At 46.9% G+C, this 16,790-nt stretch overlaps 1 protein-coding gene across 1 annotated transcript; it reads left to right on the top strand.

Annotated features, from left to right (window-relative positions):
- The first annotated feature begins 3,934 nt into the window (after positions 1 to 3,934).
- Positions 3,935 to 15,874, top strand: Tmem109 (transmembrane protein 109). The gene is made up of 4 exons (XM_051193960.1): positions 3,935 to 4,091; positions 11,674 to 11,912; positions 13,838 to 13,940; positions 14,372 to 15,874. The coding sequence occupies exons 2-4, from the start codon at positions 11,682 to 11,684 to the stop codon at positions 14,761 to 14,763; spliced, it is 726 nt and encodes a 241-aa protein (XP_051049917.1). The 5' UTR covers positions 3,935 to 4,091; positions 11,674 to 11,681; the 3' UTR covers positions 14,764 to 15,874.
- Positions 15,875 to 16,790: the final 916 nt, after the last annotated feature.

The raw sequence follows: 16,790 nt of genomic DNA, 5'->3' as shown, positions 1-16,790 counted from the left end.
AGTTACCATGTGATTCTGTCTGCTGTGTTATAGGTTGTGGCACTGTTCAGATGTTGGAGCCCTGTTCTTGGTGTAAGAATTCAGGCATTATGCTGGCAGAATACACTCAGGCAGTACCCTGGTCAGCCCAGGGTTCCATGGCTGCTACACCACTACGTAGTCTGTAGTCTGCACACAGGTGAAAAGGAACCTTCAAAAGAAAAATTCCACCCACTTCCATTCTCTTTCCCAATGTTCTTCTGAAGGGGCAGGCAGGACTTTTCCCACCTCCTTCTCTCTCTCTCTTCCCCCATCTTTCTCCTTTTTCTCTTCTCTCCTCCCTCTCCCTTCCCTCTCTAATAAAACTTCCCACTCAAGCTCTTTCTCCTTGGCATGTTCGTCCATCACCACCATGGAATCCACCAAGGTGCCCCACTCGCTTTATTCCTAACACTTGGACTTCCTAGCCTTCAAAAGCATGAGCTAAACAAACCTCTGCTGTTTTACAAATAGCCTCTGGTATTCTGTTACAGAAATAGAATACAGACTATGACACCTGGTGATTAATTATTAGTCCCATGCGCCTTGTGCCCTGTGGATATTGTATTACAGATTGGTAACATCACATGAGCAGCATCAGAAGTGTGTCTATACTAGGGAATTTAGAGTTGTGATATAAATGGTATCCAAGTCAGGGAAAAGGGAGGCTCTTGAAGCCTTTTCAGTTTCAAATGCCAGCTCCTTTAACAATGGAAAGGATTCAGGGTATAAAGGAAAGAAAATCTTTTTACTGTCTTAAGTCTTAATACTTGATTGAGTCTATGAAATAAAATTATTGCAGATAAATAGGAGTAAAACAATTTTTAATTAATTAAACATATATATGCAAGAGTCCCACAAAAATTATAGCAGAGGAAGGTTCAGGTAAATGAGGATTTTATACCATCCTGGCCTGCAGTAGGGAGTGGGAGCTCAGGGCCTCTGGGTATGGAGTGGTGATAAGTAATATAAGTAATAAGAAAGGAAGAGGAGAAGTGAACTTGGGATAAACCATGGGAGGGGGAGCTGGGGATGTATCTCAGAGGCCTCACTTATCAAGGCCACGGGGCTCCATTCCTGCACGCATACAGTCTCTCAGATAATAAAAGTTGTCTCTGAGATTGCTTCGGAAGTGTGATTGTGGACTGAGGACATGGTTCTAGTTCAGTGTGCTACACCTACATTAGCTGTTGCTGGTGTTGGTCAACTTGATGTAAGTTAAGATCACCTGGGAAGAGTGAACCTCAATTGAGACAATGCCTCCATCATATTGTTATGCAGGCAAATCTATGGGGCATTTTATTCATTTATGACAGAGGTAAGAGAGCCCAGACCACTGTGGGCAGAGCCATGGGCAGGTAGTCCTGGGTTATGTAAGAGAACAGGCTGAGCAAACCAGTAAGCAGCATTCATCTATGGCCTCTGCTTAGATTCTGCCTCCAAGTTCTTGCATTGAGTTTCTGCCCTGACTTATCTAAGTGATTGTGATCAGGGCATGTAAGCCAAGTAAAGCCTTCCCCAAGTTGTTTTTGGTCATGGTGTTTATCATAGCAATAGAAAGCAAACTAGAACATATGCCAAAGTGCCATACTTTGGTGAATCATTTTTTCCTGAATTCCAGCAAGGAAGTCAGGAGTGATAAGGTGTTGTGAGTCCTGGAAAGGGAATTCTATGCCTCCTTCTAAAGCAAAAACTTCTGCTGCTCTTTAGGAAATATGGAGGCACATTGGCAAAAATCCCCAAAGCATCTCTGTTTCTTGGAAGTCAGTAGCCATGGGTGATGACAAAGAGCAGAGGGTTAGCTAAGGTGGCAGAGTTTCTGAAACTGCCAGCTAAAATAGCTGACAGCAAAGATTAGATGAACTTGTTCCCTTTCCCTGGGTTGGTGGTGGCAGGGACTACAGATCCACACTGTCACCCACAAAAGCTTGGAGAGTTCCTCTAATCTTTTAGGGAGGCTGACAGGTAAAACTTGATCCAGTTTTCCTTCCTTCCTTCCTTCCTTCCTTCCTTCCTTCCTTCTTTCCTTCCTTCCTTCCTTTCCTTTCCTTTCTTTCTTTTTTCCCTTCTTTTTAAATAAATGGTGTTTGGCATTTAGTGTTTTGTTTTTTGGGGACAGGGTTTCTCTGTGTAGTCCTGGCTGTCCTGTAATTCGTTCTGTAGACCTGGCTGGCTTTGAATTCACAGAGATCCACCTGCCTCTGCCTTCAGAGTGCTAGGATTAAAGTCTCACACCACCACCGAATGGCTTTGATTCTGTTTTCAATTCAGAAAAGAAAGGCTAACTAGTAGGAAGCAGAGTTGAGGTTTATTAAAGATTAAGAAGGAAAGACACCCAGGGAAAGTTAAGACATAACCAAGTGTGTATACACGATTCTCAAGAGTCACAATTACTAAACATTCTGGTGGCTCTCAAGTTACATTAAAGGGTTGCTAAGATTTTTTTTTTTTTTTATCCTTTACTCTCCTGGTAAGTGAGTTTATAGGGTGGCTCCAGAAGTGACTGAGTTAGTCTTATAATCTACTAGGGTTACACAGAGTGGGGGAGGATTACAACATATCTTTCTAGTGAAGTTCCTAGAAATTTGTAGGTTTACAGCTAGGAAGAGAGAAATGCCTTAAGTAGTAGTTGTCTTGGAATTTCGACTCTTAGCTGCTAGGAGGCTTTAACCAGACTTCAGGGTAAGAGCCTTCTTTCCCTCCCCATGTTCCTATACATTTCCATTTTCCTGTCCTGCCTCAATGTTTGGCCCTATGTTAATTTCCCCAGGTACCTGCTAAGAACCCAGAAACCCCACCACACCTGAAATCTTTTCTACAGAGGCAAACTGAAATTGGAAAAAAATTTCATAAGCAAGTATTAAGTTGCAACTATTAGAAGACTCCAGGATAAGATTTCTACCAGTACGGATTCTGGAAGAAAGACTCCCGACTGAGAGGCAGGAAGCAACCAAAGGTGTAGATGAAAATGGATGAGTCTGAGTCCTTAAGGAAAAGCAACTGCCTGAGGTGACAGATTTGGGGTGAAGGGAGAATGCAAGGCTGATTCAGGGATGGGGTGGGGCAGAGTTTGTTTCTGAGGAAGGGATTTTAACATGGGGTGGGCTGTCTTATGGCAGCCATTGATGGGGATTAAAAACAACAGCACAACACTGGGCAGCTGAGATGGCGCAGCAATAAAGGTGTTTGTTGCCAAGCCTGACAACCTGAATTCGATGGGACTGACTCCTGGACTCCTGCGAGTAATCCTTTCATCTCCATAATAGCCCTGAGGTGCGTGCACCCAAACACACACACACACCAAATAAATACATGTAAGTTAAAATTTTAAATCTCTGTGCCTACCCTATTCACGAAACTATCTCAGTGGTTCTAAAAAGGGCGGCGCGGGATGGGGGATCGGGGTTTCTTACTTTCTCTACAAGTCTAAGTAAGCAAAGCTTTGGGGCATCACCTACACAACTGGAGTGAAGTTTTGCTCTCTTCTAGTAGATACATTTCCCCAAAACAGTGCACCGCTAGTGTCCACTAAGTTGTTTTGTTTTGCTTTCCTTTTGTGCTAAAAAGGCACAAAAGGTTTTTCGACCCTCCAAGTGCTCTTCAGAGCCTCGCCTAAGAACTACACTTCCCGCGATGCCGCAGGAGCAGTTTCCGCGGCTCGGCAGATTGCGCTACTCTAAATGCCTGGCAGACTCGGATCGGCACCGAATCCCGAACCAAACCGAGTCTACCCACGCCACAGCTTCGACAGTTTTTCCCTCCTTCCCTGCCAAAGGCTTCGCTTCCGTTCCAGCTCCAATTTCCGATGCCATTCTCCTCTTGGAAATGCTTGGGAGGGAAACACACACGGGAAACACACACACACACACACACACACACAAACCACAATGGAGCGAGCAAAGCGCATGCGCTCACGATGTCCTCTCCGGCCGCGAAGAGGCCCGCCAGCCTCCCAGCTCAATCGCCCCGCGCATGCGCAGACTCTAAACCAGCACCCCGGGAGTTGAGGCGCGGGTTTGCTGGCGCGGTTTTCAGCGAAGTCGCACGTGAAGGATAGCGGCGGCCGGAGCAGGGTGAGTGCGGGCCGAGATCCGTGCTGTGGATGCAGTTTAAGGGACAGATTTGCAAGCGGCAACAGGGCGGAGCCGGGAGGCCTGTGACCCGGAGTGGGGAGGGGTCGAACGTGGGGCGTGGGGTTTAGCTAGCCTGGAACCCGGATCCTCGTTGCTATGCAACCGGGGGCGTTGTTACTAGGTAACCCAGGAGGAGAGTGTTGGAGAAAGTGGGTTCTAGTGCTGAGGTCCAGTAGAGGGAGCAGCTACCAGATTTGGGGATGAAGCCCGTGCTGAGCCGTACCCTAACCCCATGGTCCAGCCTCCTGCCACCCCAGTTGGAGCCCCCCCCCCCATGGGCCTTGCGACGCCACTACGAAGCGCCGGGCAGGGCATGTGTTGTTCGAAATAGCACATGCCACTTACAACCTGTTGTCGGGAGTCTGGGCCTTGGGAAGGGAGCGACAAGGCTGCCCCCCTTTGCAGTCACCCTGCTTCCCAAACAGTTGCTGGGCAGCAGCTGTCAGGGGTTTAACTAAGGCTGCCTCAGACCTGCCAGAACGCTGACTTCATTCTCCTTAGTGGTGACACTTCGCCGCGTTTAGGATCTTCCAACTCAGCTGTGCTTCTCATGTGGCTGTTTTGTTGTATATTTGGATTCACTATTCAACGTCCCACCCCCACCCCTCGCCCCAATTCTTTATGGCTTACCCTTGTGGCTTCTTGGCGGGCTTCTGATATTCTTTTAGCAAGCATTTATTAGTCATTCTACGTTAGGTGCCGGGGATTCCGAGAAAAGTTAATGTCAAGTTATACTGAATTGCCGGGAGGCTGTGGCACAAAAGATTCAACTTCTTAAATCAACTCTTAACCCAGTTTCGACAGGATTTACGTTTGAGGAGATTGAAAATTAGATAGGTTAGTTAAGTAACAGGTGTAAAGGTATTGACAGCTAGTTTGTGATAGAATTGAGCCTATGTTCTTTGTACAGAGAGCTCTTAGGAGGCTTTGCTTAAAAGCACACTTTTCTTCTTTGGGCTTCAGACCTTCGCAATCGCTGTCTGATTCTGCCTCAGGAATCCTGGGGCGCTTTAAAAAAAAATGTCTGAGCTCCTCCCTGGGAGAGTCTGAGTGGGTTGCCTGGGTGGGGCAGACATCCTTGTTTAACAGGCTATGCAGGCAGTCTGGATGGGCAGTCCAGTGTTGAGGACTGCTGATCCACAGACTGCTGTGAGGGGTGAAGGGGCAGGCGGGGCCAGCAGAGGGCACCACGTTAGTTCCTGCTCTGGTAGTGATTTATGGTGAGAAAGGAAAAAGAAGGAGTACTGTCTGGGGGCAGTGTGGACAGCCCCACCCTACCCTGGCTGAGCAAACCACAGCTGAACGTATATCGACTTCTCACCACCACAGTAAGTAAAAGCAGTTCCCCCCGCCTGAGCCGAATTGCAGCTGTTTGAATAGGAGTGGCCAGTCTCAGCAGCAGCTATGTTTGGCTGTCTCCTCTTACCTCTTTGGTGTATAACCTGTAAACTCAGCAGGTGGGCCATCTCCTACTGTGGGGGCTCTGGGAGATTTGGGTGTGTCCTGCCTTGAGCCTGATGGGGGTTGGTGGGACTGTGTGTTCCCGTGGGTAGAGAGCAGGAATTGCCAAGGTAGTACTGAAGTATGAGACAATCAAAAGGGCAAGCCAGAGCTTCTGGGCTCGGGGATCAAGTCCCGCTTCTGCTCTTGGCATAATGATAACAATAAAGAGAATTAAGGCTGGTAAGACGCTCTCTGGGGGGAAGCACCTGTCAGATGAACTTGATCCCTGAGACCCACATGGCAGAAGGAGAGAACCAATTTGCTCAAGTTAGTCTTTGGCTTCCACATGTGCACGCTTGTACACACACACTGTTCTTTTGTTTTGTAACTCAGAGGTGGAGTGCTTGCTTGCCTGTGTGATGGCTCTGAGTTTGATTTCCAGGTGTTCACACACACACACACACACAGTCATAAGAATTAAGTGAGGTAGATAATAATCACTTTGTTAATTATAAATCACTATACAGACAAAACTTTGATAACTTAACACATATTACCACTTATTATTGAGTCCCTCCTATTTGTCTGAATAAGCAAAAAGTCTCAGACATGCTTCCATCTTTTAGAGGCCAAGCTGTTTGGCTCTTAATGACCATAGCATCTTTCTGCATTAATAATTTGATGAAGAGCTCAGCACTCAGGAGGCCGAGGCAGATGGATCTCTTTGAGTTTGAGGTCAGCATCGTCTACAGAGCAAGTTCCGGGGCAGCTGGGGTTACAAAGAGAAACCCTATCTCAACACAAACAAACAAAAAACCAATAATAATAATTCAATGAAGGCTGGCATGTACCTCAATTGGTGAGGGTTTGCCTTTATGCACAAAGACCTGGGTTTAATCCCCAGTGAAAATATGGGTGGCACACACTTGTAAACTCAGTACTTGGGAGGTAGAAGCAGGAGGATCAGGAGTTCAAAGTTATCCTCAGCTGCATAAGGAGTTTGGGTCAATACTGGCTACATTAGACCTAGGCTTAAACAACAACAAAATTGTAAAGGTTTTGCTGGTTTTTGTTTTTCAGAGACAGGATTTCTCTATGTAGCCCTGAAACTCACTTTGTAGACCAGGCTGGCCTCAAATTTACAGAGATTCCCTCTGCTTTTGCCTCCTGGGTGCTGGGATTAAAGGCGTTTGTCACCAAATGCCTGGTGAAAAACTGTAACGTCCTTAAGAGACACAAGGGAGTAGGATGGTGGTGGATCAGATTCATGTTTCCTGGGTAGTCTCTCAAAAAAGAAAGACAGAAAAAAGAAAAGAAAGATGAAAAGGGACTGGTAAAGAAAGCAGCTTGTCGCTTGTCCTCACCACCTCTTAACAGGTTCTCCAGCACCCTGTGAGAGACATTTCCTAGAGCACTTCAGGTCACCCAGCAGAACAGTGCTGGACTCACTGTGAAGGGTTTATTTCAGGGTCCCCGAGATTGGGGCAGATGGCTACTTCACATAGAAGCTGGCCCAGAAAACACAGCACTGCCGTGGGAGCTGCCGCTCACATCACCCTGACCTTCTAGTAGGGAAGAGGTGACACCTGATTCCTCCTGTTGGAGGTCCCTGGATATAGGATCCAACCCAAGATAGCAACCCTGCTCTTTAAAGCCCCAACATGACCCAGATAACTCAGGAACTAACCCATGCTTCCCGCATCTCCCACCAGTGGCAGGTGGGAACCATCTGGTTCTTGATTTGTGCCAAAGAGTAGAAGGCTAAGCCTAAGGTTCTTCCACTTGAACTGTGTTTTGCAACTCCACTTGACCTTACAGGCCTTGGGAGGGGTGTTGGGCAGCTGTTTCTGGGCCACAAGTTACCCCAAATATAGTATTTTTAGAAGTCTTTTTTTGGAGCCTTCTTTGCCCAAATGGGAACATCATCTTTTCACTCTCTGCTATCCAGATGGCTCTAGGTTTGTGGCCAACTCTCCCGGTACCCTGGCAACCACAAACACTTCAAAACCTGACCTCTCCTCCACCTTAGGAGGCTTGCCTGGGTCTCTGCTCATCAGCCCTGAATCCCAGAAACTCTGGAACTGCAGGTCCCTTTTGAGCCTAAGGGAGAACAGGACTTGCTAGAGCTTTTGACATTTCTCCAGTAGCTTGGCTAAAAAGGTACTACTAACCTTCTTGCCTGCTCCTCGCCTGCTTCAATAAATTGGGACTTGCTGAATCTTAGCTCATCCCTGGCATTGTGTTACGAGGGAGATCAGAGCAGAAAGCACAAAGTGCTTGGGTAAATTTTCACCGTAATTCCCTGAGATGGTTGGTAGATGCCAAGTGCATTTTAGCTTATGGATAATTTATCGTATGACTTTATCAGTAACTTCTAAATTGAACACAGCACAACAGAGTGGTGTGGACAAAGGAGTGCTGGTTAGATGCACCTGATTCACAGCCAGGTTTTCCCCACATCACTGCCTATTCTTCCTTGATTTCATCATCAAGGGAAAGCAATGCCACCTGGATAAGTGCCTGTGAGGTTGAGATTAGTGCAGGCAAGACCAGTCTGGTGCCTGCTTTTTGTTCATGATAATCTTTCCTTAAGGGCTGTTCATTAACCCTTTGCTTATTTTGGCAGGAAGTTGAGGTCATTTTGTGTCAGTGGTGTGATATAACACACACACCGGCAGTTTGCCCCCCCTTCCCACCCCCCACTAGCATCTGTCCTTCCTGGTTCAGAGTTCACATATCCCTTGTAATTTAATACACAGGATGATACCTTTTGTCAGATCATTAGCCCTTTGGCCTGGCTTTCTGCAATGTCTTCAGAAAGCTCCCTAGCCAATCACAGGGTGGGGGTAATTGCCAGGGACCAGCCATGTCTTAAAGAGTTGGTGCCTCTGAGGAGGAAGAGTGGCTAATGATTGAATTGATTCCAATGGCTAGAGATTTGGTTTGTCACACTTATAGAATGAAACTTCTGGGGAAGTCCAGAAAGACAGGGTTTGGAGAGCTTCTGATCACTAAACATACAGAGGTCTGAGTGTGGTACACCCGGGGGTGGGGGTGGGGGTGGGGCTTGTGCTGCCATCTTTATAGTGGTGTGCATCAATATCCTTTATAATAAATATTTGCAGTTATCCAGCCACTGAACCTAAGTGTTTCCCTGTACCAGGCTTTTTTTGGGGGGTGGCAGGGTGGCCACCAACCAGTTCACAAATCATAACACAGAGACTTATTATTAGTTATGAATGCTCAGCCTTAATTGTATGCTTGTTCTGCTAGCTCTTATAAATTAAATTATCCTGTTTCTCCTCATCTCCCTTTTGCCTCGGGGCTTTTTATCTTTCTTTCCTTCTGTACATCTTACTTTCACTGCTTCTCCATGTGTGTCTGGTGGCTTCTGGCCTTATTGTGTCCCTCATTCTCTCCTCCTTTCTTCCTCTCCTGAGCCTAGATTTCTCCTCCAACTTATTCTCCACCAGCCCCGCCTATCCTTTCTCTGCCTAGTTATTGCATGTTCAGCTTTTTATTAGACCAATCAGGTGCCTCAGACAGGCAAGGTGCAACAGCGACACATCTTTTCACAAATAAACAAATGCAGCAAAAACAATTGTAACACATCTTTGCCTACTTAAAGTAATTCCCACAACATTTTCCTGAACTCTTGAACCTGATAAAGGGGTTGTGGGAACCTTGACTTATATTCAGACAGAGAACAGATAAAATAAGCTAGGACTTGGTGACTGGTGTCTAAAGTTGTGGACACGGGCACTGCCTCTCATTGCTCGAAAGCAAATACTCAGGAGAGAATTGGTGGGGAGGAAATCAGACTCATTCAGGGCCTGCCTCTGAGAAAACAGGGGCCTGCTGGCCTCAAATCTCCATCTTATGAAGTGCAGATATATAAAAAGGGTTTTGTAGAGAGTGAAATGTGGTGTGTTGTGTGGGTGATACATGCTGTTTGGGGTATTCTCATCCAAGGCATGCAGCTCAATCTTTTTTTTCCTTCTGGCCAGAACATCATGATAGACCTTGACTTCATCCTCCTAGGATAGTTCCTATAGTTCTTAGATAGACATTACTATTACTGTCTGTAAGTTAGACTTCATAGCCATTTATTTACATATTTTTAAAGATTTATTTATTTATTTTATGTGTATGAGTGCCCTATCTGCATGTACATCTTTATGCCAGCAGAGAACATCAGATCCCACTATAGGAAGTTGTGAGCCATGATATGGTTGCTGGGAATTGAACTCAGGACCTTCGGAAGAGCAGCCAGTGCTCTTAACCGCTGAGCCATACTTCCAGCCTTATCTACATATTTCTTATTAGTTGAAGCACGGAATTAAAGAACAAGGAAGGATATATTACATATCCTGACGCAATCCAAATGTCACCAGAAGTTATGGATTCTGTAAATATGAACATTATTTAGCAGTTATCTGCCTATCTGTTTTAGGGCTTGAACCCAGGGCCATGTACATGCTAGGCAAGCCATCTGTCATTGAGCTACCTGCCCCCAGCAACAGCTAACATTTTAATCATTATGGTACAGCTTCTCTTCAGATATTAGTAATGTACCTATCAGTGGGCAAAAGAACAGGAAATAACGTTGGAAAGGATAGCCCACCAAATAATGGGCACATGATATAGATATGTTCAACCAAACCATTGGTCATGGGAATTAACTCAATCATTGGCCACCCTTCTTCCTCAGAGGTTGATGATGAAAGTCTTATCCCTCTACAGGCATGGCTGGTCCCACTGGCAGTTAACCCTCTAACCCGAAGGTTATCTGAGGAGACCTCTAAAAATTCTTATAAACTGTACATTGGAAAGGGCTGTCTTTTGCCCTTCATCCTCTGAAGATGGAAGCTGGCTAAAAGGCTATTTATTTTGACAAAAGATATCTTTTTTTGTTCTTTCCATGTATTAGTTTGTATGAGATATGTAAGCTCTAAGCCAGGAAGGATAGATGAAAACCAAGTTACTGGTGTGTGTGTGTCTGTGTGTCTGTGTGTACACTACACTGTTTCATAGCCATTGACACAGAATGACCTCAACTTCCTACTCCCAAATAGGCAAAGGGATGTGACTCTGCCTTCGGGTAGGTAGTGTCAAAACCAAATTGGATTAGAAGATGTTCAGTGCAGAATGGATTGTTTGCTTGCTGGGGATAAAAACAAACAAACAAACAAAAAACAACAAAAATCCTCATACAAATAGACACAAATCTTACATGGACTATTGAGTGACTGTATAGGAGAAACAGAGTTTAGCCTTTCCCTATATTCTTAGAATGGTTCTCAACTTTGGATAGTCAAACCATTGAGGAACTCGTGTCTAATACCAGGTCACAGAGAGACAATGCCATCAGAACCAGTGTGCTTGGACACAGACACTGGCACTTTGTGCCACTTTCAGGTGATGTTACAGAGAACCCCGTTTTAGATCCACTGAACACTTTGACCCCCAGCAGGGTAGGATTTGGGAGCAGAGGCTTGGGTTGAAATCCTCCTAAACCCAGTGACCTTGCACAAGTGCTCGTCTGCAGACTGTTTCTTCATGTCTGTGCCCACAGGGTCGAGGGACAAAAACCACCTTGCATAACAGCCCTGCAGAGATACTGTTGCAAATGCAGTTATTCTTGTATGCTCTGTTAATGTGTTTTATTTTACATTGGTGTACAGTGGTAATCCTACTTACAAGCTATTTTTAAGTTACTTTTTTCTATCCGCTTTGTCTTCAGTACATTATAAGCTTCTTGGGATGAAGCCTTTAGAGACTTATAATTCACTCATGTCCATGGTGCCTGAGACCTATGTCGAGACAGCCTTCAGATTTTAGACCTGGAGGAATAGACTGCAGCAAGATCTTGGCCACTTTGAGGAAGTTGTGAATCAGATAAATATGCCAGCTTAGATAGCAAGTCCTGCTTCATCTTTTCAGCAGCTCTTTTTAAGTTTGACTGGGATGCTTGCTGTGGACCAGGGGTGGAGAACGGAATGACAGGTCAGCTGGGAGAGTAAAAGTATCCATCAGGTCTGGACCACCGCTTGTTTATCTTGTGGCCCTCTCTTGACAGGCGTAAACATGGCAGGCTCACACGGCAGTCCATCATGGAGCAGACATCTGTTCAAAGCTGTTCTAGTAGTCGTCCTGGTCCTTCCCCTCTTCCATTCATCATCATCCCAGTCCTATCGAGACTTACCTGGCCAACAGAAGAAAGAGGCCTCAGCTGATCTTTTGACACAGATTGGCCGATCTCTGAAGGAGACGCTGGATACCTGGCTGGGGCCAGAGACCATGCATGTGATTTCAGAGGTAAGGAAGGTGCTGTAGTGTTGTAGAATATTATTTTAAGGTGTGTTACTTTTGCATATGCTCTGGAACATTTGTTTAATGATGCAAAGATACATTTAAAAAAAATAAAATTCACCTGCCGTCAGGAGGATGGGTCAGCAACTAGCTGACAGGAAGTTGTAGGGAGGAGCCAGGTGGAGAAGGGTTTATAAGGAGGGGTGAGAAAAAAAGCAACAGGACTTCTCCGGAGACGCAAGGAGCTGCTTGCTGTTCAGCCTCTCTGGGAAGCAGGATTCTACCTCAGCCTTTGAATCTTTAGTTCTTTAGTGGGGACAGAGATTTAAATAAATTTCCTTAGTGGCTTTGAAAGAGTTGGTGCCTGAGGGAACAGAATTCCCTCAGGTTTGGGTTCTTGCAGCCTAAACTCTGCTGGTAGCAGCAGAGTTACAATTGCTGAATAGGATAGCTATAGATTAAAAGGCCAAAAAAAAAAAAAAAAAAAAAAAAAAAAAAAAAAAGAAAGAAAGAAAAAGAAAAACCCCCAAAAAACAAAAACAAACAAACCCCCCAAAACAACAACAAAACCCCAAAACACTAATGGCTGTGTGCATATAAGCAAGTGGAAAGATGTTGTTAATGCCACTTTACCTTGCCACCACAACCTCTCCATCCTAATCCCCCCTCTGTGGGGAGCTCCACCCAGCCTGGTAGTCCTGCTGATTGCCTGGTTTTTTACCTTCTGGCCTTTTAGCACCACCCCATTTTTTCCAGCTTTTGTCCATTTGGCCAGAAAGTCTGCAAAATGACCTACTCTTACAAATGCATGTTAGTGGGTACCCACGGAATCTTCGATCTGAGTCAGACCTAGCATCTTAAACTGGCAGAGTCCAGAGAGCTGAGTCCAAGTCATCATCTGTAAAAACGAGATGGGGCTCACGAAGGGCCTATGGCAGGCTTGGTTCTTTCATCCAGTGCCATTTCTAGTGTGGTGTCCTTTCTGATAGTTCATATCAGAGTGCCCAGAGAGTGGTCTATAAAATCCACAATATAGGGCTGGGAAAATTCTCAGTGGGTCAGGTATTTACTATGCAAGTGTGCAGACATGAGTTCCAGTCTCCAGAACATGCAAAGACGGGGCATGGTGTGAATGTCTGTAACCTTCTGCAGTGGGAAAGTGGGGAGGGCAGAGACAGTTAGACACCAGGAGCTTGCTGGCCAGCCAGTCTAGCAGAAACTAGAGCTCCAGGTTTAGTAAGAATCCTGTCTCAGAAAAGAGAGGCTGCTCAGGATTTAGAACACTTTTTGTTCTTGCAGAGAATTAGAGTTTGGTTTCAACTACCCTCAGGTGGTTCACAACCCATTGTAATTCCAGCTCCAAGGAATCCAGCACTCTCTTCTGGGTTCTTAACCTCTCCCCCCCCCCCCCCCATATACTCTTACACAAACACACATGGCTACATAAATAAAAATAAAGTCTTTATAAATCCAGTGGAGAATTGAGAAAGGAATCCTGATGTCAGCTTACAGTCTCCATGTGGGCCTGTGAGGGCACATGTGCAGACACACATACAAATCCACTTTTTCTCACGTGTTCCAGCCCTGCATGGACATTCTTTCACACACCTTCCTGATTTTCTAGGAGGCTTGGAGGCCTCCGGTTTCATAGGGTGGCTAACATGGGATATGGTGATTTCTCTTTTCACACACAAGTGCACCTCCAGCCACCTCCACCTCCAGAGCATCTCAGCTGACCAGCTGAAGTCTGTCTCAGATGTCCTGGATCCTGGGTCAGGAAGGAGACAAGAAGGGCCCCCTCACCGGACTCAGAGTCCGTAGACTTTTGACTCACACCCAGGTCAGAGATTTCCCTGCAGGTAGTCTGGAGGCTGTGAGGATCAGGCATGAGGAGAAGAACCTCATTCATGATGGATTTGTCTCTTTCACAGACCCTGTTACAGGTGATGTGGGCCATCTCATCAGCCATCTCTGTGGCCTGCTTTGCCCTGTCTGGGATTGCTGCCCAGTTGTTGAGTGCCCTGGGGCTAGATGGTGAGTGGCAGAGAATTAGATAGCCAGGCTGTGTCTGACCTTGCCATTGGTGGGAGTTTATCTGTGTGGGGGTAGACATTCCCCCAGCTGTTTGCAGATATCCCCAGAGAAGTACAGTAGAAGGGGAGACTAGAGATTCTTACCTCTGTCCCAGGTGTTTACTTGTGTTATACATTGTGCAAAGGTGTAATATTTCCTCTTTGGTTAACCACAGCCCTGGAAGGCAGATCAACTGTCTTCATACAATAAATAAAACTCCATATCCACAAGAGAAGTAGTCTTCCAGGAGTCCCACAGCCAGGAGCCTGGGATTCGAACCTGTCTCCCCAGCCTGTAACAGTGGGCTATTTTTCCTTCCACTTCACTGTTTCTTGCCCCTCTTTGCCCTCACCACATTTCTAGATTGCTGACTCTGTCCTTTTTCTTTTCAGGTGAATATCTCACCCAGGACTTGAAGCTTAGTCCCAGCCAAGTCCAGACCCTTCTACTGTGGGGAGCAGCAGCACTGGTCATCTACTGGCTGCTGTCCCTGCTTCTGGGCTTGGTCTTGGCCTTACTGGGGCGAATCCTGGGGGGTCTGAAGCTTGTCCTCTTTGTGGCTGGTTTTGTGGGCCTGGTGAGGTCTGTGCCCGACCCTTCCACCCGGGCCTTGATGCTCCTGGCCTTGCTGACTCTCTTTGCCTTGCTGAGCAGGCTCACTGGCTCCAGGGGTTCAGGGACACACCTAGAAGCTAAGGTGAGAGGGCTGGAGCGCCAAATAGAAGAGCTTCGAGGGAGGCAGAGGCGAGCAGCCAAGGCACCCCGGAGTATGGAGGAAGAATGACAGGGATGTCCCACAGTGACACCAACACCATACCAAAGAGCTGAGCTGCTTCTGGGTCTCATGGCCCTCCTTGCAGCCCCCTGCCCTTGCCTTGCCTTGTTTTCTGAACCCTTGACACCTTTACCCCTGCACTAGTCCCTAGCCAAGAGAAGAGAACCTGCCTTCTGCAGGTGCTCAGTCGAGGGATGTCTGTCTCCCTGCCCTTTTTCTGCTCCCAGCCTGCATCCCCTAGGGCAGGTTGGAGGGGGTCTCAGCTCCAGCTTCTGCTCTCAGCCAGCACCACTGCCCCTGATCTCTGTGATGATAGCCTGCTGCTGCCTGGCTTCCTTACAAAAGGCCTTTCCAGGCTGAAGCTCCTGCTTCACCACACTCCAGCTGTCTTCTTCCTACTCAGACTCCCATCACACCACCATCCCAAGTCCCTCAAGACCCTCGCTGTCTTCCTCATTGTACAGCAGTGGGAAGGGGCAGGAGATGCTAGACCTGAGGATGAGGGAGAAACAGGGTCCTTGGAGCTTGTGCATCTGATTCTGTTACAAGTGCCTTAATGGGAGTCAACAGCACCCTCCAATTGCCCTTTGCCACACTGAATGTAGGAAAGTGTGCTACGGCTACTTTGTGTCCAGAAAGAGTAGTCCCTTGCAGAAACCCAACTCTCCTGTAGCCAAAGCAAAGGCTAACTCTCCTGCAGCTGGGGCCCTGTGGGGACTGTCAAATGCCCTTTGGGGATTTCAGGGACCTTGAAAAAGGCAGGAGGACCCAATGTATTGTATTTGTCCTCCTGTCCACTCTCTGACATCCCCAAGCAACTGTTGATCAGTGTTGTCTCCCAGCAGCTGGGAAGCACATGGCCTTGCCCTGATCTGTTCTACAGGGCCCAGAGGGAGCCTGCCACTATCCCTCTCCACCAGGGCAATTGCTCACTCTTGGCCTTGGCCTTTAGGGCCCTCTTGGAGGGAGGTGTCCTGGGCCAGGTCCAGCACAAGATGTGAAGAATAAATGCCCATTCTGACTGATAATGTGTGATGTGGAATCATGGCTGCAGTGATACATATTTTTTATCAGCGCTTGGTTGGTTTTAAATAAAGTGCACGCTATTTTATTATCTTCTTCTGAATAAAATGTATTTACTCAAAAGTCTCTGCTGCCAGACTCTCCTCTCTAGCAGGAAGCTGCTGGAAGGAAGGGAGGTTCAGGAAAGCAGGCTGTACCTGGTACCCCTCCCTCCCTCCTGGACCTTGGAGGGAGGCATGCGCACACTGCACACTCTTTTTTTTTTTTTTTTTTTTTTTAAGATTTATTTATTGTGTTTACAATGCTCTGCTTACTTGTCTGCTTCAACACCAGAAGAGGGCACCAGACCCAATTACAGATGGCTGTGAGCCACCATGTGGTTGCTGGGAATTGAACTCAGGACCATGTGGTTGCTGGGAATTGAACTCAGGACCTTTGGAAGAGTAACCAGTGCTCTTAACCTCTGAGCCATCTCTCCAGCCCCCTACATGCGCACACTCTTGTAAAACTTGCAGTCCTGGAAGGAGTGTGGGGAATTGAAGGTGCCCCTTCCCTTGGGGTGCCCTTCTGCCCTGTTGCTGGCATGGGGAGCCTACAAAGACTGACTTTCCCTCCCAGACTCAGGAATTTACCGCACTAAGGTTTTCCCTGGCTCCAGGTGGTTCTACTGTTTTGTGGATGGCCCAGGCATGTCTGTGCTGCTTTTTCCTCTTTAGGTTGCCATGGAGATACCAGCTCTTCTGGACCTTTCCCAACACTACCTGGGGGCAAAGCTTGGGCGGGACCCAAAGTCAGGTCTCCCTCAGAAGGGCTGACCAACCTGCACCTTTCACCCTTTGGGCTTCTCCCTTGGGTGGGGCTGGACATGGAACAAGCTGTCTCCACAGAAGGGCCCAGGGTTTGGCCTCACCTTTTCTGTACCCCTTCCCTGCTCTCGCGCACAGCTCTGTTCCCCTATGTCCCTGAATTCTAATTCTGATTCTAAAGAGAGATGCCTTTACAGCTGAGATGCT

This window comes from Phodopus roborovskii, unplaced genomic scaffold, assembly GCF_943737965.1.
Source record: "Phodopus roborovskii unplaced genomic scaffold, PHOROB, whole genome shotgun sequence".
Classification (NCBI taxonomy): domain Eukaryota; kingdom Metazoa; phylum Chordata; class Mammalia; order Rodentia; family Cricetidae; genus Phodopus; species Phodopus roborovskii.
This window is presented reverse-complemented; position numbering and strand designations above follow the sequence as displayed.

What these genes read in the sequence shown, in the direction of transcription:
- Tmem109 (XM_051193960.1), top strand. Translation starts at nt 11,682, where the DNA reads ATGGCAGGCTCACACGGCAGTCCATCATGGAGCAGACATCTGTTCAAA. An exon ending in CCATGCATGTGATTTCAGAG is followed by an intron (nt 11,913 to 13,837) that starts GTAAGGAAGGTG and finishes TCTCTTTCACAG; the next exon opens with ACCCTGTTACAGGTGATGTG. An exon ending in GAGTGCCCTGGGGCTAGATG is followed by an intron (nt 13,941 to 14,371) that starts GTGAGTGGCAGA and finishes TTTTCTTTTCAG; the next exon opens with GTGAATATCTCACCCAGGAC.